At 39.1% G+C, this 25,900-nt stretch overlaps 1 protein-coding gene and 1 long non-coding RNA gene across 4 annotated transcripts in view; both read right to left on the reverse strand.

Moving 5' to 3' along the window:
- The window catches only part of LOC148867342 (coiled-coil domain-containing protein SCD2-like), a 187,342-nt gene extending 161,927 nt beyond the window's left edge, over nt 1–25,415 (reverse strand). For all 3 annotated transcript variants that reach the window (XM_088976731.1, XM_088976730.1, XM_088976729.1), the window contains exons 1-5: nt 24,502–25,415; nt 23,332–23,933; nt 22,519–22,594; nt 12,045–12,086; nt 11,681–11,743 (exon numbers count right to left, since the gene is read on the reverse strand). In XM_088976731.1, the coding sequence (XP_088832857.1) occupies nt 11,681–11,743; nt 12,045–12,086; nt 22,519–22,594; nt 23,332–23,933; nt 24,502–24,816 (1,098 nt within the window). In that variant the 5' untranslated portion in view covers nt 24,817–25,415. The remainder of the gene's footprint in view (nt 1–11,680; nt 11,744–12,044; nt 12,087–22,518; nt 22,595–23,331; nt 23,934–24,501) is intronic.
- LOC148867343 (uncharacterized) lies at nt 6,999–8,084 on the reverse strand. The gene is made up of 2 exons (XR_016109648.1): nt 7,892–8,084; nt 6,999–7,804 (listed from the first exon to the last, which is right to left on the reverse strand). It is a non-coding gene; the product is annotated as an uncharacterized LOC148867343 (long non-coding RNA).
- Nucleotides 25,416–25,900: the final 485 nt, after the last annotated feature.

A 25,900-nucleotide genomic window follows, 5' to 3' on the forward strand; every position in this document is an offset into this window, starting at 1 on the left:
CACCGGTCCCTCCTCCAGCTTCTACCTTGTCTACGGATCCTGTCGTTGCTCCTGTTGCTGAACCCTCAGGACTTGATCTACCCATTGCCTTACGGAAAGGTAAACGTAGTTCTACTCTCCATCACATTTCCAATTTTGTTTCAATATCTCACCTTTCCACCTCACATCGCCAGTTTGTTTTACTATTGTCATCTATTTCCATACCTAACAATGTCCAAGAGGCTCTTAGTTCACCTGGGTGGAGGCAGGCAATGGAGGAGGAACTCTCTGCTCTTCAGCATACTCACACGTGGGAGCTCACTACTCTTCCTCCTGGTAAGCATGTTGTGAGTTGTAAATGGGTGTATACCGTTAAATACTTGCCAGATGGTAGTGTAGAGCGTCTGAAAGCCAGACTTGTTGCTAAAGGTTATTCATAGTTGTATGGAATGGACTATATGGAGACCTTCTCTCCAGTGGCTAAGATTAGCTCTGTTCGTGTGTTAATTTCCATGGCAGTTATGTATGATTGGCCCCTATTTCAACTTGACATAAAAAATGCCTTCCTTCATGGTGACCTTATAGAGGAGGTATATATGGAGCAACCACCTGGGTTTGTTGCTCAGGAGGAGGCTGGTAAGGTGCGCAAACTGAAAAAGGCAATTTATGGGTTGAAACAATCGCCTCGTGCTTGGTTGGGGAAGTTTAGTGAAGTGGTGAAGAATTTTGGAATGAAACAATGCCGGGTTGATCATTTAGTGTTCAGCTATGACTCAGAAGCTGGGAAGATTTTATTAGTGGTCTATGTGGATGATATTGTCATAACTGGCAGTGACAAATTGGGGATCGACAAACTAAAGGTCTTTTTGCAAAATCATTTTCAAACAAAAGACCTTAGGACATTGAAGTATTTCTTAGGTATAGAAGTTGCTAGATCAAGACAAGGTGTAAACCTATGCCAAAGAAAATATGTTCTCAACCTATTGGACGAAACAGGATTGCTAGGTGCAAAACCAACCGAGACTCCTATGGAACCAAATGTTAAGTTGAGTAGTGATACAGGGGAAATATTTGATGATCCTGGAAGGTATAGACGACTAGTGGGGAAGCTGAACTATTTGACTATCACGAGACCAGACATCTCCTTTGCAGTCAGTGTGGTGAGCCAATTTATGCAGAACCCTCGTCTATCTCACTGGGATGCAGTTCTTAGAATTGTAAGATATTTGAAGGGAGCTCCGGGCCCTGAGCTATTGTATAAACCAGGAGGAAAACTTGAAGTAGTTGGGTACACGGATGCAGATTGGGCGGGCTCTGTGTCTGATAGAAGATCCACTACAGGTTATTGCACATTTCTTGGAAAAAATCTTGTGACATGGAAGAGTAAAAAGCAGACGGTTGTGGCTAGAAGTAGTGTTGAAGCCAAGTACAGAGCCATGGCACACACTACATGTGAATTAGTGTGGTTGAGGAATCTCCTACAAGAAATTGGGTTCCACATGGATAAACCTATGAAATTGTACTGTGACAATCAAGCTGCGCTCCATATCTCATCCAACCATGTTTTTCATGAGAGAACAAAGCACATAGAGATTAATTGCCACTTTGTGAGGGAGAAGGTTCTTATTGGAGAGATAAGCACAAAACATGTAGGCTTAGGTGATCAGTGGGCAGATTTGTTTACAAAAACCTTAAGCTCAGGGAGAGTGAACTATATATGTAATAAGTTGGGATTATATGACATATATTCTCCAGCTTGAGGGGGAGTGCTAGAGTTAGCCGAATAAGGGTAGATTAGTCAACTCACCTTGGTTAAGTTATGAGCTTATGTGACAGTCTTATTAGAGGTTCTTTGTCCCATACTTAAGTAGGGGCAGTTTAGTCCTTGTACATTTAATTAGAGCCTAATCACTATTAAGAAGGACTTAGCTATCAGGTTCGACAGTTCTTTTATCTTCTTCTTCTTCTCCTTCTCTTTCTTCTTCTCCTTACTGGTTCGGACTACTGTAGCAACAGTAGAAACAAACCATATAAACTTCCTCTTCAAGGTCACCATTCAAGAAGGCATTCTTGATGTCGAGCTGATGTAGATCCCAATTCAGATTGACAGCAAGAGAGAAAATGACTCTAATAGAGTTCATTTTGGCAACAGAGCAAGGGTTTCTGCATAATCAACTCCATATACTTGAGTAAAGCCCTTTGCCACTAAACCGGCTTTATACCTTTCCACGGTTCCATCAACCCCATGCTTAACAATGAATACCCATTTACATCCAACTGGATCCTTTCCCTTAGGGAGATCAACAAGTTCCCACGTTCCATTCTTATGAAGGGCATCAATTTCTTCCTTCATGGCCTTTGTCCATTCTGGTACTGAGAGAGCTTCTGCCACATTCTTGGGAATAGAGATACTATCAATGGAGGTAAGAAAAGCACGAAATGAAGGTGAGATGTTCTCATAGGAAACAAAGTTGGAAATGGGGTGTTTAGTGGTGCACGACCTAACACCTTTCCTGTGGGCAATGGAAATGTCAAGATCATTAGCAACAGGGGGGTTGGGAGTCAAGTTACCTGAGTGAGTATGATCTTCCCGCAAGGAATTTGATGGCACTTGAGGTACGTCTTCTGAATTCTCCACAACTCTTGAACCTGGTTGGCCTTTACAACGACGAGAAAAAACACGGAAAGGAGGAGGATCAGAATGAGAAGGGGGAGAAGGAGAAGGAGTAGGAAGAGGAGGAAGTTGAACCGGTTTCTCCTCATGCCTACACTCCCCCTGTGGAGAAACAGGAAAGAATGGCTAATCTTCAAAGAAGGTAACATCCATGGAGACATAGAATTTCCGAGAAACAGGATCAAAGCAACGATACCCTTTATGAGAGAATGAGTAGCCAAGAAATATGCATGGAATAGCACGAGAGTCCAATTTCCCCCGGGTGGGAGATAGGTTTTGGACAAAGCACCGACAACCAAAAACACGAGGAGGAATAGAAAGAAGAGGGGCCTTGGGAAAGAGAAGCTGATGTGGGGCTTTGTACTCTAACCAACGAGAGGGCATTCGGTTAATGAGGTATGTAGAACAAAGGACGGCCTCAAGCCAAAATCGTTTGGGAACATTCATGTGGAGTAGTAAACCCCGTGCCACTTCAATAAGGTGTCAGTTCTTCCTTTCAGCCACACCATTTTGTTGTGACGTGCGGGCATAAGAGCTCCGGTGAAGTGAGCCATGTGAAGCAAAGAACTCCGTGAGGTCACTATGAAAAAACTCTTTTGCATTGTCTGATTGAAATATTTGAATTTCGGTCTGAAATTGGATGAAGACCATCCGTTGAAAATCTTGGATAATTTTTTGTACTTCCTCACGGGTTCGCATTGGATATACCCAAGTGTATCTAGAATAATCGTCAATGAAGGTGATGAAGTACTTGTAGCCACTCTCAGAAGGTAAAGTAACAGAGCCCCACACATCAGAATGCACAATGTGAAAAGGAAACTCAGATTTACTATTTATTTGAGGAAATTGAGTTCTACAATGCTTGCTTAACTGACACGTTTGACAAAAAAAATTAGAAACAGACACTAACTTACACATTTCTGGGAAAACAACTTTCAATGACACAAAAGACAAATGACCCAGACGACAATGCCACAAATACATTTTACTCTTTTTGAACTGACTCATAGACTATGTAACATGAAGGCCAGGCGTATTCTCCAGCATATAGAGTCCATCAACCATACATTCCCTACCAATCGTCCTCCCCAAGGCCAGATCCCGAATCACACAATAGGAAGGGAAAAAAGTCACAGAACAGTTTAAGAAATTTGTAACACTTCTGACTGAAAACAAATTCATAGGGAATTTTGGAACATGAAGAACATTAGAAAGAGTAAGGCCGAGGGGAAGAGAGAGTTCCTTGACCAGCTATGAAAGTGTATGATCCATCAACTAGTCTCACTTTATCTCTCCCAGAAAGAGGGTGAGAAGTTTGAAAGTAAGAGGACATACCAATCATGTGTTTTGACGCTCCAGAATCAATGATCCATGGAGAGTCAAGGTCATGAGAAGCAACATGGAAAGTTGTGGCAGGATTACCTGATGTGGATGCAAAAGAGGTGGTGGGAGGAGCATCCATCTGGCGAATTGCTCTACCATAAATGGTTTTCTACAGGCTTCTTAGCCGAGCAACTCCAGTTACCAGCACCTTGGACTGAAGGATGAAGAAGAAAAAACTTGTAGCAGAACCTTTTTTTGTGCTAGGAAGTTGAAGAATCAACTTTCTTGTAGCAGAACCCTACTCGGCAGTAGAGACTAATCACAGCACTAGAGAAAGCTTCCTCTTCCTTGTCTTCGAGCATCAAGACTATAGATTCTACGCAGCAATGGAGAGAGACCTCAGCTGGTTATTTTCCAGGCCTGGACGGTCCTGCTCTGATACCATGTTGAGCAGGAGAAGAAGAAAGGAAAGAAGGAAGAAGAAGAAGAAGAAGAAAGAAGAGGCTACTGATTAAGGCCTCAAAAGAACTGCTTCAGTCGAGTGAAGCATTTGTATTTATACTATACTGGCCGTACAACACAAAAGGTCTATAAAATTACAAAAATGCCCCTATGGGCACTAAACCTGCGTACAGAACATATAGTACACCTATCAACACTCCCCCTCAAGTTGGGGCATAGATATCAATCATGCCTAACTTGTCACAGAGACCTTGGTGTCTGGAATGGTTTAGCCGTTTTGTAAAGATGTATGCTAGTTGGTCTTCAGTGCTGATGGAAGCTCTATCAGATTAAAGTGTAAATTTGATGGAAGCTCTATCAGAAATCCAAGACTATCAGTAATCGGAGGCGTGTTCAGGGATGGTGCAGGAAAAGTGGTAACCTTGTTCTGAGCAGGTTTAAGAATCCCCTATTAGAGTAGGGGATTCTGTAAGAGCAGAAGTAACAGCCTTACATCAAGGTCTTAAATTTGCAAAGCAGCAGGGGTTTAAGAATCTGGAAATAGAAGGTGACTCCAAATTAGTAATTTCTTGGATGGATGAAAGCAGCCCAGGTGTGTGGAAGTTCAGACACCTAATAAGAGAAATCAAGAGTTTAGCAAAGGACCTTGAGGCAAGTTTCAACTAGGTTAAGAGAACAGCAAATGGACTGGTAGATACTTTGGCAAAACAAGGGGTGCATAGGGATCAATTTTTTGGGCAGATTTGGGTTAAATTTTACCTACAAATAAGTGGTTTTTCTTGTTTCTAAATTTGTTCTTAATTCTGTGTTGTAATTTCTTTCTTCGTACCTAATGAAATTTACTCTGTTTACTAATAAAAAAATATTGAGGAAAGAGTGCATCATCTGATGATGCATTGCAATTTCTCTTTCTGTACCTGGATGCACTTTTCAAAGTTGTTTGGTTTAAGTACTATTTTTCCCAGTGGTTAGCAAATCAGACCGGCCAATTCACGATTTGAATATCTGAAATTAAGAGACTTGAGCCCTGGTTATTTGTATTAAATAAGGAACTTGCCATCCGTACACCATATTTAAGTATATTAAAATTTATAAAATATATTATATAGTATTTATATGACCTATAATATATATATGTATATGCCACATCATCATTGTTCAACCTCGGTTGAACCTCTGACCCCCTTCTCCAGTTTTATGCCCACCCCAATTCTCTGAACATTGATTTTTGCCCATAGATGTGGAATCTCTCATTTTAGCTTGGAGGTGCAAGGTCGTTAGTAAGAAAGGGGCTATCTTGTAGAACTTGGTGCCACTTGTCATCTAATGGTTGTTGTGGAAAGGGCGGAATGAAATAGTTTTGAATGCAAGGAACTCACAGATGGAGGCAGTAATAGGAAGAATGGAAAGAACCATATTCATGAGGGCAAGCACTCATAAGGCCTTTTCGGGGTTTAATTTTTTTTGTTTTGTCAACCCACTAGCATAAATGACTCTTTCGGTGTATATCAACTAAGTTGAGCTAGCAGGTTGATTTATTTATTTGTACGATTAACCTCTTCTCGTTATGTACCTATGGCTTTGTACTGATGTTTGCAGGAATGCTTTTCCTCTTTAATAAAATTTCCTATTTTCATTGAAAAAGAGAGAGGGTACTATTACTGTCTACTCCAACCTGATTGACTTAAAATATTCAATTAAAGCCAAGACCCCTGTCTTACTATGGGATTTGGGTTGATATTTTCCTTATGCTTCAAAGAGACTAAAGGTGAAGTTATGCTAAGAAACTAAGAAGTAGTTATATAAGGTGGTCTCTGAATACTTAACCATATTGTTAGGGAGACAAGGCCTCTGGCTTCAAGGGAGAATATCTAGTTATAATGGATCCTGAGATTAGCATTTTTTTGGAGAAAAAACTTGTATGTATTTATGTAAAAAGAGGTACATGCGATGATGTAAAAATCAAAAGACAGCTCTCCACAAAACTACCTAGGGCAGGGAGTCGTCACTATACATTTTTTTTAAGGTTAAAAAGAAAATTCATTAAAAAGAAAAAAGAAGTATGGCAGAAGGTGATACCATAAGCAAGAAAGTCATCCCCAAAAAGCCAATACAATCACAACTTACAACCATAATCGATGCACATTCACCCAACAAACATAGACCCATAACAAAACCAAAGAAAAGGGCCTAAAGCCTGCATCAATCTTCATCAGTGAATTCATCTTCTTAGTTTGAGAAATCCTCATCCCATTCCCTTCTACGTGCGACTGAGCTTTGTTTTTATCTTTCTCTTCCTTTTTTCTTCTTTCAAATTCCTCAAATGCTTTCCTAGCAGATCCTTCACCACCCAAGAACAATAGTCCCAAGCTTTTCCCGATCGTAACTTCTCTGTCGACAAGATTCTGTAGCTTCACTGCTAACCACTCCTCTTGACTTCTTGATGTTTCTCCAACATAAAGGTATCTGGACCGGATAATCCAGTGCCTGAACTGACGCAGTCACCCCCTATGGTCAATGGCAGAAGTTCCTTTGCCTCTCCATCTTTTTATTCTATATACCCATTTAAATTTTTTTTGTAGGTCTTGTCCCTGCCAGGCCAATTTTTAGCCTTGAAAAGATCTTTGTCACATGAACAATGTCGTGAGATCTCGAATTGCACAGCTTCTTGTTGATTATCCCATTATGCTGCTCTTCCTCCTCTTCATGGTTAACCCTTCGACCCAAATCTACACACATCCTTTCAACCTCAACCTCTTCATAATGCAACCTTCTCCATCCAAACCTTTTTCGACTTACCTTTCTACCTGTCCTCCAATGAACTCATCACCGCAAGAGATTTCCTTTCCCACAACCTCGCCCTCAGTTTCCATCTCAACACCCCCTTCCATCCTATTATTTCCGGAGTCTTTTCCACCCCCTTCCATCCTCCCTAATTCAAAGGAAATCATGCTATCCAATTGTAGCAAAACAAGACTTCCCGAATCACCGCTACACTCAAGTAGTGTCTTGGTTAATCCCCTTAAATCTGGGGAAACACAACTCCCATCAGACTCCCTACAAACCATGGTACGTCTAACCATCATTGTCAAACCCAATAGATGTATCGTTTTCAAGCAACTTTTTGGGGCCACGTAAAATCCTCTTTTTTTCCACTTCTGCCAAACCTATCTATTAAACAAATCCACCTTTTTTCCTTTCCTTTTCTAGCCTCCACCGCAATCCTCTTTGTTGCTCTGTTTCTTTTCAGCATTGGCTTGATGGGCCCTAAGGACCGTCTCAAACCAACAATCCTATTCCTGAAGCGGTTTTCCTTCTTGCCCTTGCGTACGGTAGCCTTGAAGATTTGATCATCTCCCGACCTGCCTAAAGAGTGAGAGGAATCATTCAGGCATGGTCCCTGAACTACAGTCGAGAGAGTGCTGTTGAGCTCAATGTTTTTAAAACCCTTACCTCTCGAGCATCCCCTTTATAAGCAAATTTGTTGGGAAAATCCGATGAGTTGCTAATCTCCCTCTGAGTTCCACCTAGTTCGGAGCCAATGCCCCTGATACCCAACCCGCTCTCTTCATCAACCTTTATCTCCTAAGCCATTTGGATCTACTCTAACAATTGGATTCAAATTTTCTATAACCTTTCACATCTCGAGCATACTCTCCACCCCTCCAAGGCCAAATAAATTATTTGCTTTTTCCAAAAAGCAGTTAAAATCCCTTTTCATCCCTGACCTTTTTTCGTCCAAGATGGAAACTTCTGCCAACAAACCTTCTTCCAATTCTTTGCTTCCATGTGATCTCTGTCCAGCCACGTCAGCTTCATCTTCCGGTCCACTTCTCAACCTTCCCCCCATAGCGCCACTTCGTGTTCCGTCGCAACCCACACATTCGTCCAAATCCCATTCAAGAAAACTTCAAGTGCTCGAGGAACTTCCTCCAGCTTCACTCCAGCAACCATAACCGATGCAAAGCAGAGCTTTGAGATGTCACAAGCGATGAAGACACCTCCAATCGCCTTCGCAACCTTCTCCAATCTTGTCGTCTCCCAAAGATTGAAAGGAAGCCCAAACAACCTGATAATAAAGAACCCGTTGTGGAGCTTCTTGCCATTGCATGAAACAGACAACCTTCGCACCCAGATAACTCCCAACTCAGTCTCGAAGCTATCAAAATCTATTGTTTTTCCTTCGACTACCAGGATGGCATGTCTTCTGTCAAAGGGGAAGATTGTAACTCCTGAACTTACCAATATTTTTTTCTTTAATCCACACAACATAATACCCCAATCTGAGACATCCCTTTCTGCTTTCAGAACCAATCTTCTCTCCCATCCCTCTCTGTTTCTTTACATTATCAACTCTTGCTACTCATTATTAATGATCTCTATACCATATGGATGTGTAGAAGGTTTTCCTAAATAGAGAACTTCAAGAGGATGTGTATATATGGATCTACCCCCAGGGTAAGCTTCTCTAACAGTGAGGGGAAGGTTTGCCATCTAAAAAAATCTCTTTATGGGCTTAAACAATCACCTAGATCTTGGTTTGATAAATCCAAGAAAGTTGTTCTTAAAATTAGGTTCACACAATCATAGGCATACCATACTTTGTTCACAAGAAGGGTTAATGGCCTAGTAACTTTATTGATAATGTATATTGATGATATTGTTATCACTGAGATGATCACTTTGGGATAAACCAACTAAACTCATTTCTTGATTTGAGATCAAAGATCTTTTTTTTTTTTAATCAGCAACACAAGAATTGATTCATTAGATTAAAAGGAACATATACAACAAGAAGTTGTGGGCAAAAACAAGAAGCCCAAGGAAAAACTATCCCACTATCTACAAAACAACCTAGAACATGGATTGTCTCAGAATTCCTTGATTAGTTAAACCATCAGCCATTTGGTTTGCATATCTCCTAATTACTTCTTCCCCCCTTTTCAGCCAACCCACAACTATTTTTGAATCCCCTTGAATAATCAGCCTATCAAATATCTTGGGAATCTCAAGTACTTTCTTAGAATCGAAGTGGCAAGGCCAAAAGGAGGGATATTCATTTCATAGAGGAAGTATGTCCTTGATCTCCTTCACGAGGTTGGTAAACCAGGGTGCAAACCAATTGAAACTCCTATTGACTCCAATCATGAGCTAAGTGTTGATGATGGAAATATTCTTCTAGACAATGGTGTTTATCAGAGACTTGTTGATCGGCTTCTTTACCTACACCTAACTTGACCTAATATATCCTATGTTGTAAGCATGGTGAGTCAGTATATGCACAGTCCCAGAACTTTACATATGCAGGCTGTCAACAGGACTCTTGCCAACCTAAAGGGGTGTCCAGAAGGAATGTTGTACTCCAACCAAGGACATCTCAAGGTCAAGGCTTATACCAATGCTGATTGGTCAGGCATTGTGGATGATAGAAGATCCACCTTGTTGCCCGATCTAGTGCTGAAGCTGAATATGGAACCATAGCTCAGGGTGTACCAGAATTGCTATGGTTGAAGAGCTTGTTATTAGAGATTGAGATCCAAGCTAAAGCCCCAGTGGGACTATATTGTGATAATCAAGTTGTTATAAACATTGCCCATAACCCTGTTCAACATGATCATTGATCACACAAAGCATAATGAGGTTGACAAACACTTCATAAGAGAAAAGTCAAAAGACCAAATTGTTGATTTTATTTTACAGAAATCTAAGCAAGTTGGGTATGATAAATGTCTATGCTTAGCTTGAGGGGGAATGTTGAGAATATGTATTTGGCTTGGGGGCATTGTTGTCATTTTATTTTATTTGTATTTTGGGTGCCCATATAGGAACATAAATGTAAATATTGTCAATATAAAATGAAATGTTTTAGGTGTGAGCAATAACACACCCTCTTCCCCCGTAACCTTTCTTCTTCTTCCTTCCCTTCTTTTTCTCTCTTCCTCTCACACTCTTTCAACTTTGTCCTTCCCCCAAATTGCACCACCTATGCCTGCTTCACTGTGTTACCCAAGGAGCTCCCATCAAAATTTTATCTCATCCCCATCTCTTCTCTCACTAGGAGAACCCAAGGGAAGACTAGGGTCTTTGGGGAAGAGGATAAAATCCCAAATAGGTTGCTTCAAAGATTTCTCAAGGACAAGTAAAAAATCAGTAGAGGTTGAAACCCAAGAATTGCACATGTGAGTGATGGGTAATCAGATCTTCATAGGATCTAGCCTTATTATCAAATATGTGTTTATTTCTCTCCTCCACACACCCCACATGAACCACAGTATGCCAATAAGTTTTCCTTCTCCTGTCAAGGTGTCTTCCATGCCACTGCTAGATGAAGTCAATAATATGCTCAGGGGTCACCCAACTGAAACCAACTAGAATAAGAAAATTATGCCAAATCCTTCTTGTTTCTGGGCAATGAAGAATGAGGTGCTCAACTCACTCTCCATCCTAGAGGCACAAGATGCAGACATGATGAGAAATGTATAATCTGCCAATATTCCTCCTTTGGATGCAATAACATGTGTATATTTTCCCCAAGCAGGCCCACACGCACACACACAAAAAAAAAAGACTCTTGGGGGAGTAGGGCACCAAATCATTTTATGAGGAAAGCTAATAGTGGGGAACTGATGATGTTTTTTGCATGTTTTTTTTTTATATGTTGTTTTATTTCTCTTTTGGGTGATATCTCATCACCTATAGATTATGTTTTGTAATATTTCTCTTTTATGATGAATAAATTTTCATTTTATTCTTTTATTATCAAAAAGAGATCCTGAGATTAGCATTCTCCTTAGCAAATTTGCTAGCCAAGGATGGTATTGGGAAGGATGAGTTATGATGGGGATATGCTCCTTTGGGTGGTGAGTTTCATTCTTCTACCCACCTTTTTTTGTGCTTTTATTATATTATTCATTCACCTCTTTTGATTCTATTTTGTACCCTTGCCTCCATCTAAAAGGTGTGTCTATTGTACCCCTTTAGTTTTTTTTATTAAAAAATGTTCCTCGTTACGAAAAGATACTTTAAAGTTGGGTGCAGACCTAGAGGAGAAAAGCATATGTTGTAGTAGAATAAGAAATAAGGTCAAAATGCTAATGGACAAATTGGACATAGTCCTCGTATTTAATAAATACACATAATAAGTAGACATTATGTATCTATATGGCTTCATCAGCACTTCATGTCTTTTTTTATTTTATGGATTCTAAGCCTTTCAGTTGATTGAGCAATGAAAAATGTTACCTGTTTCTCAAGCAGTCTAGCTCTAGCCTCTGCTTCCTCATACCTTTCCATTGCAAGTCGGAGCTGCAAGTGGCATATTTTAAAATCAAGTGTAATGCAACAACAGAAACATATGTTTTTTTTTTTTGGAAGAAATAGCAGAAACATAAGTTGCTCAACTGGAAAGCTATGATTTGCTATTAAACCTGTTGGTACTACCTTATGTTAATTGAGATCTATAACCGGTAACAGATGGGATACCAAACTGGTTTGCTCTACTCTTAAGCATTATATCATTTCTAAAATGACATAGTGTGATACACGTGAAACAAAGTTTGGAATTTTTAACTTAGCAAATGAAGAAAGATATGTGCTGGAGCTGTACCTTTTCAAGTATACTCTCATTTTCTTCCTGTAGCATATCAATCTGCAATGTGAACATATAAGAATTATACCACAACAATAACAACCTATCTTCTAGAACTATAATTTATACTTTTAACACAAAACAAGTAGATGCAAAAGATAGCAAAGAATCTCAATTTATATCGTCTATTGACCATTTTACAATAGGAAACAATTATAAATTTACGTTTTTTATGTCACCCTCAATATTGTCAAAATCTTAACAGTACAATTCACGATTTGAATCATAAATCCCAAGGGTTTCAACTTGAATCTTATGTTTGAATCCTTTTCTCTAAAAATCTTATGATTTGATTCATAAATCTTATGATTCAATCAATTAAGATCCATGTCTGTAGTAGAAGAAAATGGAGGTGGATGCAAGAAAACTATATAATTGTAGGAGGGTTAGTAAATTCCATGCAACCTCATATCATCCAACATTATCTATATTTGTGGATGGATACTACAAAGGAGGTGCGAGATATCATAGTGTCATAGAGACTTATTCCCAGAAGTTGAATGTTGCTAGGGCTTACAAGCTAAAGAATGATGTGAATAATCTAAAACAAGGAGAGAAGCCTCTAGTTGTTTACTTCTCTATGCTGAAATCTCTCTAGCAAGAGATTAACCTAATGGAGACTGTTGTGTGGGGATGTACTAAGGATGTTGAGACTCGTAGGAAGTTAGTGGAGAAGAATCGAGTTTTTGAGATTCTTAATAGACTCAACCCTAAGTATGATATTGTCAAACAAAACATTCTAGCAAAGGAAGGATGAAGTGACCTTATCCCAAGCTTAAGCCATGGTTAGTAGTAAGGAAAGTAGGATACATGTACAGATTGTAGAAGTCTCAACTAATCACTTTGTCGATGTTGGAATAAAACCAAGGGCTACCACTAAGAAGAAAGATGTAGTGTGTGAGTATTGCAAAAAACCTAAGCACATGAAGGATACCTACTGGAAGCTACATCCAAAGCTTATACCTCATAGATTCAAGAACAATAATAATGGTAAGAAGAATGGGAGTGGGAAAGGTGGCAATGCCAATGTAGCCACCTCTTTTGAAGTTAGGAAAGGTTCAATGATGAGAAATTAGTGGGGGAACAGTTTGCAACTCAAGAGCAAAGTATGAGAAGTATGGTTAACTCATCAATCACTTAGAATCTACTACTACTTCCTCATGAAATGGTTCCTCTTCTGCTTATGCTCATTCAAGTATTTGTGCCACTGTGAATCATGCTTCTATCTTAAGTAATCGTAAGATCCCTTGGATAATTGATTCAGGTGCCTTTAACCATATAACTAGTGTGTCTCATTTATTTTCTACTTAGCAGCTTTTATTTAGCCGAGACAAGATCTCTCTTGCTCCTATCGTTGGCAAGGAAAACATCAAAGCCTCAAATACTCTCACCTTATCTTCAGTTCTTCATATTCCTAAGCGTAACACTAACTTGCTTTCAATTAATAATTTGACAAAAATGTGTAACATTTTTGCCTTCTTACTGTGTTTTTCAAGACATGAAATCTTGGAAGGTGATTGAGAGTGCCCATGAAGCGAATGAGATATACCTGACGGATATGCTTGAACAAAGTCAAGTATCACCTTAGAGATCAGCTTTTGGTTCAAATGTGTCAGAGTCAGTCAATCGTATTATGTTATGTCATTATTGTTTGGGTCATTTTTCTTTTTCTTCATTAAGTCTTTTTGTTTCTAGCTTTGATTAAAGAGACTAAGTTGTCAAGTCTACATTATGAGTCATGTGAGTTGTCAAAGCATTGTAGTAATTCTTATCCTACAAGCAATAAAAGATTTACGGTTCATTTTCATATTGTTCACTCTAATGTGCAGGGGCTATACCATTTACCTTGCATGGGTGGTTATAAATACATTGTTTTGTTTATTGATGACTTTTCTTGTTATACCTAACTTTACCTTATGTTATCTCGTGCTGAAGTACCTAAGCTTGCGAAGAAATTCCATGAATTTGTGCTTCCTTAGTTCAATACCCGCATCAAAATGTTCCAATCAAACAACACTAGAGAATATTTTGAGAAGGACCTTAATTCATATTTTAGAGATTTGGGGTTGTGCACTGTACTCCAGTACAAAATGGTGTGGCTGAGAAAAACTGCATGTCTTTGGGGTTCAAATCCCAAACAACTCTAGAGATTTAGTGTTGTTGTTCCAATCAAACAACATTAGAGATTTGGAGTTGTGCATCGTACTCCCGCATCAAAATGGAGCAGTATCCTTTTTGCCCCCATGTTCCAATGAGATTTTGGGGTGACATAGTCATGACAACTACTTATCTTATTAATTGCATGTCTTCTCAAGTCTTGGGGTTCAAATCCCACTTTGTTGTTCAGTTCCCTAAGGGTGATGCATTTCCTATTCCTGTGTATTTTTGGTTGCACTTGTTATGTCTATATTCCCAGCTCTCAGAGACATAATTTGAACCCAAGGCTCGAAAGTGTATTTTCTTAAGGTCTGCCTCCACACAATGGCACAAAATGGTTATTGTTGTTTTGATCTCACTACTGGCACCCATTTTGTTTCTATAGATGTCACATTTGCTACGTCACTTCTTTTTTATGGTCATTCCCCTAAGGGAGAGCATTCTATTGAGTTGTATGCTTCACCACTGCCTCTGCCATCTCCGGCCAACCAACATCTGTAGCTTCTTCTGTCCTATTGACAGTCTTCTTCATGTCCCAATCATCCCATTCTTGCTTCTTCTCCTCCTCCTCCTCCTCCTCTTCCCCCTCCAATTTTCACTACTCATCCTATTGTTTGAAAGTGGTACCAAAGGCAAAGGATAAGGCATGAACAAGTTGTTCCCTATCTATAGTTAAGCCTCAAGCACTCTTAACTCCTAAAGAGAGGACAAATCCTTTACCACCTGCTTCAACACCTTCCCTTCCAAACCTAGACTTACCTATAGCATAAGAAAAGGCAAGAAAAAATGTACAGTACACCGTATCTCCAAACACCTTTCTCATAACTTGTCATCACCCTCATATTATTCCTTCGTAGCCTCTATTCCTTTCAGCCTATACCCAAGTCAGTTATAAAGGCATTCATATGATAAGCCCTTGATGTTGTACTATGAAGCCTGTGATAACCAAGCTGCAATTAGCATAGCTCACAACCCATTTGTGATTAGTGGGCCTTAGTCATGCTTCTTCGTTCTTTTATTCTTATTGTTTTTAGTGTTGGCCACCCTACTAAGGGAATTCATGTAATTGTATTTACATTACAATTAGAAATAATAAAAGATCATTATAGAGGATAGGAGAGAGGTTCGGTTGACTCTCTTCTTTCTTCCCTTCTCTTCCTTTCTTGGCTTCTTCTTCTTCTTCTCTCTTCATATTCATCCATCTTTCTTTCTTTTTCTACTTTATTTTTGGACTTATACAAGTCAAATTTACAACTACTATGATTATAATAAATTCAATTAAGAATTAGTTCTCTACTTCGTTAACATTTATGCTTATATTTAGTTTTATGGGAGTCTTGTTTCAAAACCCTTACTAAAAAAATGATTTATTTATTTTATTTAAGACTAGGGGTGGATTCGAGTCGAGTCGAGCCAAATATTTGCTATTCGAGCTCGGTTCGCCAATAAACTATCAGGCTCAATCTCGAGCTCGATTCGAGCTAGAGGCTTGAGCTTCAATTTGGCTCGAGTCAAAAACTCGTAAGTTTGAGCTTGGCTCAAGCTTGACTGAGCCAAATGTTTTATAAAAAAAATATACATATAAAAAAAGTATTTTGTATTTGACTTATAAAAATTAGTTATTGTTATATATATATAATAAAAATAGTAGACAAATTCAGACTGTAATCAGTCCAATTCTTGATGTAGATTAAGAAGAAAAAAAAAATACTAGAGAAGAGAAGAGAAAGATGAGAGAAAGGAGTGATAGGCCTTTAGCTGTGGCCGCACTCATCTATTTATAATAACATAAAAAATAAGATGGCAATTACATTAAAGCCCATGTTGCTTACATAAGCAAATAACTAATAAACTAACATTGCTACCAGCAGCCTAACAACATTACTAACAGTAGCCTAACGACAAATATAAAAAGAACTAACTAACCGCAGTAGTAGGGACCACAATAAATAAAATAACAGCACTAGCTATTGCTCTACATCTCTACACTCCCCCTCAAGATGGGAATAGATATTTATCATTCCCAGTTTGCATAAATTTGTTTCCAACTTAACTTTTGTAACTACCTTGGTGAAGAGATCAGCAAGCTACATATCGGAGGCAATATATAGAAGACACACTTCTTGAGAGGCAACTCTCTCTCTAATAAAGTATTGATCCACTTCAATATGTTTAGTTTTGTCATGTTGTACTGGATTGTGGGCAATGTTAATAGCAGCCCGATTATCACAATATAGCATCAAGGGTTTCTCAAAAGCAATTCCCAGTTCCTCAAACAAGGACCTCAACCATAATACTTCAGCCACACCATGTGCCATAGATCGGTATTCTACTTCAGCACCATAACATGCAACAACATTTTGTTTCTTACTCCTCCAAGAGACAAGGTTGCCTCCGACAAAGGCACAATACCCAGAAGTATACCTCCTGTCATCAACACACCCGCCCAATCAGCATTTGTGTAGACTTCTATCTTCATGTGACCATTATTTTTGAAGAGTATGGCTCTGCCTAAACATCTCTTCAGGTAAGCAAGGATCCTCTCAACTACAATAAGATGAGTGGTTGTGGGAGAATCATGTACTCGCTAACTACATTGACTGCATAAGAAATGTTTAGTCAGGTGAGGCATAGATAAATCAATTTCCCTACCAACCTCTAAAACATAGCCTTGCCTTCAAGGGGCTCCCCACCTTCAAGTTGGTTTAACACCTAGCTTTCCAGTTTCCTCCTGAAGATCAAGAACATACTTCCTTTGAGAGACAAAAATTCCATGTTTGGACTGAGCTACTTCAATGCCCAATAAATAATGTAGTTCTCCCAAGTCTTTGACTATAAATTCTTTGTGAAGCAGTTGTTTAAGAGAGTCAATCTCATGGGTATAAATCCTTGTCACCACAATATCGTCCACATACACAACAAGTAGAGTCAAGGAGGAGCCTGTCTTCTTAATGAAAAGAGTGCGATCTGATTGGGCTTGGGCATAGATGAATTTTCCAACAGCTAGTCTAAACCTGTCAAACCATTATCTTGGTGACTGTTTCAGTCCATATAAGGCTTTATTCAATTGGCAAACCTTCTTCCCTGCTTCTATACTATAGAATCCGGGAGGTAAATCCATGTATACCTCCTCTTGCAGATCATCATTGAGGAAGGCATTTTTAACATCCATTTGTAACAATGGCCATGAGAAATTTGCTGCAATCGATAATAACACTCTGATAGTGTTCATCTTGGATATCGCTGCAAAAGTCTCCAAGTAGTCTATGCCATAAGTCCGTGTAAACCCTTTTGCAACTAATCTGGCCTTATACCTCTCAATAGAACCATCAGCATTATGTTTTACTGTAAACACCCATCTACACCCAATCAGTTTCTTCCCTTTTAGCTAATCAACCAATTCTCATGTATTATTTTTGAGAAGAGCATCCATTTCTACCTTCATGGCATCCTTCCACTATGGTATTGACAAGGCTTCTTGCACTGTTCTAGGAATGGGAGTGGTAGACATAGATGCCAAAAAGGACTTATAGGATGGAGACAAATGGTCATAAGTCAGATACTGAGAAATGCAATATGTTGTAGATGAAGTGCAACGGTGTTTCCCTTTTCGGATAGAAATTGGAAGATCAAGATCATCCAAAAGAGGTGAAGGCTCAGTAATGGGAGGCATCTCATTAGGATCAATGATGAGAGGTATCTCATCTGTAGTGGGATGTGAGGGAGCTTTGGTACCTAGATCTGGAGCCGCTGAGGAAGCTAGAGCTGGCCTGGATTACTAAGGTAAAGGAATTTATGATGTGGGTAAACCCATCTTACTACTCTCCCCCTCAGAAGAAACTCTATGATAGTAGGGAACGTCCTCAAAGAAAGTCACATCCATAGAAACAAACTGTTTCCCAGAACTAGGTTCATAGTAGCAATAGCCCTTTTGATTTTGTGCATACCCAAGAAATATGTATTTGGAAGCTTTAAGGTCAAATGTAGAACAATGAGGTCCAAGAATCTAAACAAAACAAGTACATCCAAAGGTTTTAAGGGGAATAGTGAACAAGTCTTTATCGGGATATAAGAGGCTGAATGGAATTTTCATGTCTAAGACCTGAGAAGGAACCCTATTGATGAGGTACACAGCTGTATGGATAGCATCCCCCCATAAACGTATAGGAACATTGGAGTTTGGCATAATGCTTCTAGATACCTCCAATATATGCCTATTCTTTCTCTCAACAACTCCATTTTGCTGAGGTGTGGGGGGACAAGTGCTCTGATGAATAACCCCATGGTTAAGGAAGTATGAGATCAAGGGTTTTGCAAAATATTCTTGGGCATTATCTGATCTAAAAACCTTGATTTTGACTTCGAACTGGATTAAGACCATTTGGTGGAAGTTTCGAGTCAGAGTAGGGACCTCATCTCGAGAGTGCACAAGATAAATCCATGAAAAACGAATGTAGTCATCAACAAACAATAGAAAGTATCAGTACCCCCCTAGTAGTGACATGATATGGTCCCCAAACATTAATATGCACAATTTCAAAAGGAATAGTACTTATTTTATTGCTCAAAGAATAGGTTGTTCTATAATGTTTTGCAAGTCCATAACTTTCACATTTTAAACTAGACATCTGGACTAACTCAAACAAACTCCTTAAAGACTTAAAAGACAAATAACCCAACCAATTATGCCAAAGCATAATCTGACTCACAAACTAAGAAACAAAAGACCATCCAACTTCTTTATTTTCCCTATGTAAAGACCCTCCAATCAGTTAGATTCCATTCGTCTCGCGGCCAATCCCAATCACCTTCCTTGTCTCCAGATCCAGAAAAACACATCGATCAAAGAAAAAAGTCACTGAACAATTTTGATTTTTAGTGATGCTACTTACTAACAATAGGTTAGTACTAAGTTTAGGAATATGCAAAACTAAGGATAAGGAGATGGCATCCGATAATCTCATGTTTCCCTTTCTAGAGATGGGAACAAGAGATCCATCAATAATGGATACTCTCTCTGCTAGAGGATAAGAAATAAGTAGTAAACAAAGAAGGCAAGCCCGTTATATGGTTAGATGCACCTGAATCTATGACCCAACAAGGTCCATTATTACTTGGGCCTGAAACATGATATGCTGATGCCCGTATACCTGAATGAGCAAATGCCGAAGTAGGAGTAGCAGAAGTAATTGGTGACTAAGATAACAGAGCTAAAGTACCAAGTTCACTTTCTGATTGAGTCAGAGCAGCCCAGACAACAAATAAATTGTTTAGGGTTGTGGCTCTTATGTTGGAAAAGGAGGCACCATTAGTAGTAATAGCCACATTGGCATTCCCCCTTTTATTTCTGATCTTTGTCGGCATTAAATGAGGATATAATTTCCAACAAGTGTCCTTGGTGTGCTTTGGCTTCTTACAGTGGTCACAAACTAGGTCATTCTTATCCTCCTTCTTTGTGTCCCTTTCCTTGTCACCCCCAAATTTCGGTTTTACGGTTGTCAGGGCTGATTCCATAGGCTAAAACTGCAACATAACATTAATCCTACTTTCCTCACCATGCACTAAAGAATAGGCCTGAGATAAGGTCACACTCTCCCTTGCGATGTTTCACAATATCATACTCTGAATTCAGACCAGCTAGGAATTCAAAAACCCTATTGGTCTCAACTTGTTTTTTATAGGTTTGTGCATCCTCCTGACTTTCCCATTCAATAGTTTCTAGATGATTCATGCCATAAGGATTTCAAAGTGGAAAAGTAAACTAAAACCGGCTTCTCCCCTTGTTTGAGATTATTTACTTCACATTTCAGTTCCTAGGCCCTAGCAACATTGAGAGACTGATAGTAGGTTTCCTTCATCACTTCCCAAATTTCCTTAGTTATTTTTACCCACAAATAATTGTGGCTAATATGAGGTTGCATAGAGTTACACAACCAAGTCATGACCAAATAGTTCTCTTGAACCCATTTGGCATATGAAGTGTCTACCTTGGCTGGTGTTTTTACATCTCCATTCACATAACCTAACCTCCCTCTGCCCCCAATCGCCATCATGGCTGACTGAGCCCATTCCAAGTAGTTATGACCATCAAATTTAATAGTAGTGATCTAAAAATTATTTTCTCCTACGTTTTCAGCCCCCAAAACCCCTTCCCCTTGAGTCTTAAACTCAGCTCCTGCCATTTCTGTAATAGGTTTATCAAGACAAACTAGTTCTCAGCAAAGGGATTCCCCAAAAAACAGGTTTGGAAGCTGAAACAAGTCTAGAATTCACTTAGAAAACAATCTGGAATGCTGAAACAAATTTAGGGATCACCCAAAAAGTGATAAAGATTAGGTCTGATTGTAGGGTTAAGGAAAACTTGGAGAAATCTTTGTGAGAACAAAAAACAATTCTCAGTCGCACCTTCCAAATAGTTTCACAGTCAAGTCTGGTCGTAGGGTTAAGAACAAACCCTAGAAAAACTCTAAGAAAATAAGGGAAGCTCAGTCGCTCCTTCTAGATAAGTCCAACCTATCTTTGACTGATGTCGGTCTCAAGAAAAGATAAAAACCTACCCGAAAAACTCTGATCGCCACCTCCAATCTTGGCCTGAACCCTAACCTTGATCCTTTTAACCTTCTCTAATTCTTCCTAATTACCAAAAACACTTTCCAAGCCTTTGCACAAGTGCTAAAACCTTCTAGTAACCTCCAAGAATCAGTCGATGAACAGTTCTTTCTAAACTTCCAGCCCTAGGCAATTCTCATGTGGTTGGCTAGATTAGACACTCATGAGAAGCCCTAAATCTTTCTCTAATACCAAGTACACAAATCCATACTGTAATTAGTCCAATTCTTGATGCAGATTAAGAATAAAAAATACTAGAGAAGAGAAGAAGAAGAAGAAGAAGAAGAAGAAGAAGAAGAAGAAGAAGAAGAAAGAAGAGAGAAGAGAAAGATGAAAGAAAGGAGTGATAGGCCTTAGTTGCCGCCCCACTCATCTATTTATAATAACATCAAAAATAAGATAGCAATTACATTAAAGCCCCTACTGCTTACATAAGCAAATAACTAATAAACTAACATTGCTAACAATAGCCTAACAACATTGCTAACAGCAGCCTAACAACAAATATAAAAAGAACTAACTAACAGCAATAGTGGGGACCACAATAAATAAAATAACAGCATTAGATATTACTCTACTTCTCTACAAAAATATTATATATAATATTTTTATATTTATTATTTTTATATGTATAATATTATATATGTATGTATGTATCTATGTATACATATATACATACATACATACATATATATATATATATATATATATATATGTAAAATCTCAATTGGTCTCCCGAGCTTTATTGGACTCGAGCTTGGCTCAATTAGCAAACAAGCCTATATATTAGGCTCGAGCTTGGCTCAAAGCTCGGTTTAGACTGAGCCAAATCAAGCTTTTCACAATCCGAGCTCAAATAGCTTGTGAAAATCTTGGCTCGTGGCCACTAGACCTGTTCATGGGCCGGGCCGGGCCGAACTCAGGCCGAGCTTTTACTCTATATTAACAGATTTTTCTAAGGCCCGAGTCCGAGCCCGGCCCGACCATCGGGCCGACAACTTGGGCCCAAGCCCGGCCCTCATAAAAAGCCCAAAGCCCGGGCCTAGGCCCAAGCCCAAAATTTAGCCCATATTGTTATTATTACTACTACTGAAGCGACTGAATAGAGAGAGAGAGAGAGAGAGAGAGAGAGAGAAATTATAAAGAAAATAATAAAATATATATATATATTAAATTATAAATATATATTTTAATAAATATTATATTATTTATATATTTTATATAATATATAAAATACATATTATATATTTTATAAAATATATAGTGCTAAGTCGGGTCGGGCCGAGCTCGGGTCGGGCTTTTTTAACAAATCCCGAGCCTGGCCCGAAACACAGTCGGGCTTACTGTGTTAGGCCCAAGGTCGGGCCCACGGACCTAATAACATGATCGAGCCCAACCGGGTGCGAGTCGGGCCAGGCCGGGCCATCGGGCTACCCGACCCATGAGCAGGTCTAGTGGCCACCCCTATTTTAGTATATTATATTTAATTTCTTAATAAATTTGTAAAACATAAATAATCATTTTGAGAAAAAAATATAAATAATTTTACCATTTACATACGATTATTTACTCAATTCTATTCAGTTTTCTCTACAACTTACGATACAATTACAATTTTCAGAACATTGTGCCCCTAAGCATAAAGTTTACGTCTTTATATAAATACCTCATCTTGAAGAGCTGAAGTGGAACGATGAATTCCAGTTTCTCGTATGCTCATGTTCCCTGTATCTACTGACAATCTGCATATTACAAAAATAAGATCAGATAAAAAATGCCTTTTAAGAGGTTCAAAAACCCAATTTGGAAATTTGATAACCTCTACCTGATTGTGAATTAAAATATCTAGCTCAGTATCCTAGTGTGTACTTATAAGAAGTCTCACACAATGAGTTGCTGGCTTTATGGCAACCATTTATGCACTCTATTCATAATGGCAACCTAACATATACTTTATAATATTTTCCGTATATTAATCATACATGGGTTACCAGTGATCAGATGGACCAAGCCTCCACTTACCATGGTGCAATTGTAAGCTGCGGTGCAAATTTATCGCCCTAGATTAGAGTGGAACTGAGCAGGATTTTTGTAACTGATCCCAAATGGTTGCGATAAGAATATGATTTGGGCTGCATTTGACATTCCTTATTGACTTATTCTTTTTGCAGTTAAAATACTCTTATGAACTTATGAACACTGAGTTTTCAATGCTAAAAGGAGATAAATCCTTAAAATAAGAATGCCAAACGCAGCATTAGACTATTAAAGGTGTTTCACGTGATTTGGTTTGTTTAAATATTCTGCTCGCACTATTACGGAATGAAATTTGCAGATATGCTTGAGAACCAAAAAAAAAAAGAACAAATATAATATAACATCCAAATGGTGGTTGAAAATAAACTTGCTGATTCTAGCCCAAAAAACAAATCATACAGAATTCATCAGAATGAAGTTCAAGCTTGAAACTAAGTGATACCTTTTATCCCTTCGGTTAGGAGTCTCTGATGGAGGCATGGAAGAAAGTGGCTTTAATGATATTGGAACACTAGAAGGTATCTTGCCAACCGTCTTGATTGCTAGAGATAGTCGTCCAGTTGGAGAAGAACGAGCAGATAGAGGCTGTTCTACAGGACTTAAAGGTAAAGGTGACCGGACAGATGAGGTAGAATGTGGAGATGGAGACTGTTCTACAGAATTGAATGGTAAAGACGACCGGCCAGCTGACGTAGAAAGTGCAGATGAAGGTTGTTCTACAGAGTTGAGCACTAAAGATGAACGACAAGCTGACGTAGAACGATCAGATGGAGGCTGTTCTGCGGGAGTGAAGGATAAAGATGGCCGAGCAGCTGACGAAGAACGTGCAAATGAAGGTTGTTCTACATGGTTGAGTGCCAGAGATGATCGATCAACTGATGTAGAACGAGGCTGTTCTGCGGGAGTGAACGGTAAAGATGGCCGAGCAGCTGATGACGAAGAACGTGCAAATGAAGGTTGTTCTACAGAGTTGAGTGCCAGAGATGATCGACCAGCTGATGTATAACGATCAAATGGAGGCTGTTCGGGAGCGTTACGACCTAACTAATAGAAAAAAAAAAAATACAAAATTTCCAGTAAGACTTATTTCTTAGCAACTTTTTTTTGGTAAAAAAAATTCTTAGCCACTTCAAACAACAGAACAACTGCAGTTTCAACAATTTATAATCTTGAAATGCCACAAAACAGAAATATCAATAAACAGTTAATGATTTCTTAATTCCGTTTCCTGGGTCGCAAGCCACAACCAACAGTAAGAAATGTGGCCACCGCTACCATGTAAGTAATGCCCACCATTCTCATTTCTCACTGTAAGAAAATGAGGTTTCAATTGTAAATGCATTTCAACAATTCCATATTCACAGTTACAAATCCTTCAGAAGTGAGTCGATATATGTTGTCAACATCAATTCTCAAGCAACAATGCCTGGTCTCCCATAGTGTGTTAATGCGTCTAGCATGTAATTCTAGTTGTTTAAGCTTCAATTTTATGTTCTGTTATTGTACTGTTTCAGGCGGCCATAGCCATGCTTCCTGAATAACACAGCAGTCCAATGAAATAGTCTAATAAGAAGAAAGAAACAGTGAGTGATATCATTGGTAAGCCAATTACCGCGGTAGAACGAGATCTCATTGGCCGTCCGGGTGCAAGACCAATGCCCCCTGTGGCACCCAAAGAATTATATTCAAGAGAGAGGTCGTCGTCCTCCTCCTTGTCTTTTGATTGATGTGCCATAACCTGCGCAAGCCTCTGAGCAGCGGCTTTGGCTGCATAGTTCTGCGTCCTCCTGGAGGTCGACAGGCTGGCCGCTCCCAACCGAGCATGGTGATGCAAGGGGGACAGCATGGGAGATGCCGGCCCCCCCGACGCGTTTGCGACACTCCTCTGCCTATCATACACTGGACTCTTTGATCTCGCCCTATCCATCGCCGAATAAAAGCTAATAAACAAAATCCCTACTCGATCCTTTAAAAAGCAATGAACTGAATTCTGCCGAAACGCGACCTAATCTTGCTCTGTTGCATTGCAGATTAATGAAAGAAGGTTGAAATGAAGGCTCTTCTAGCTTAAGCTTAAACAGAGCTCGATCTCTGCTGAATCAGAATCTGATTCGACGAAGACCAAACTGAAATGAGGCTCGCAAATCGCAATGCCTGTGATTTATAATCATAAATGCGGAGAGAAGTAATCGAATACATATTTATTTCTCGAGATACGCGACCTAATCTTGCTCTGTTGCATTATAGATCGATAGAAAGTTGAAATGAAGGCTCTTCTAGCTTGAGCTCAAACAGCACTCGATCTCTGCTGAATCATCAGAATCTGGTTCGATGAAGACCAAACTGAAATGAGACTCGCAATGCCTGTGATTTATAATCATAAATGCGAAGAGAGATAATCAAATGCATATTCATTTCTTGATCTACAATGAATGAGAAATCGGATTTTTTGTCCAAAATCAGATGCAAAGTTCGATTGAATTCCATTGAAGCTAAAAATGGAGGAGAAGAGCTACGAAACAGATCAGAAATCCTCGCTGATTCCTCTTCTGAATACTCGTTGTTGTGGGTTGGGTTGGTATTCCCTCCGCTAGTTTTGCCGGTTTTTAATGCACAGTAGGAACAGAGAGCGAGGGAGTGGGTCATGACTCATGAAAATGGGAGGGAAGAAATTGAAACGAACTAAAATACAAATATAATAATTAGGGGTTGACTAGCGGAGGGGGGCCGTGCTCAGCACGGGCCAATCAAACCTTAAAGATGCGGGGTTATATTATGGGTAAAAGTATTCAAATTGTCTATTATATTTTTAGGGTAAATTACAAATACCTCTGTACTAGGGGTCTGTGAGCTTTCCGTTGAAGTCCATTATTATAATATTTTTTAATTTCTATACTATTCTTGTAATAACTATTCTAACAACTGGAAAGAAAATACTGTTTATCTTCTCCGATCTCATGATGTACGAACAGCAGCGACGATAGACTTCCATTGAAGCCTTCCCTCTCTCT

This window comes from Nelumbo lutea, chromosome 3 (assembly GCF_056320005.1).
Source record: "Nelumbo lutea isolate HS-2025 chromosome 3, American lotus-T2T, whole genome shotgun sequence".
In the NCBI taxonomy this organism is placed as follows: Eukaryota; Viridiplantae; Streptophyta; class Magnoliopsida; order Proteales; family Nelumbonaceae; genus Nelumbo; species Nelumbo lutea.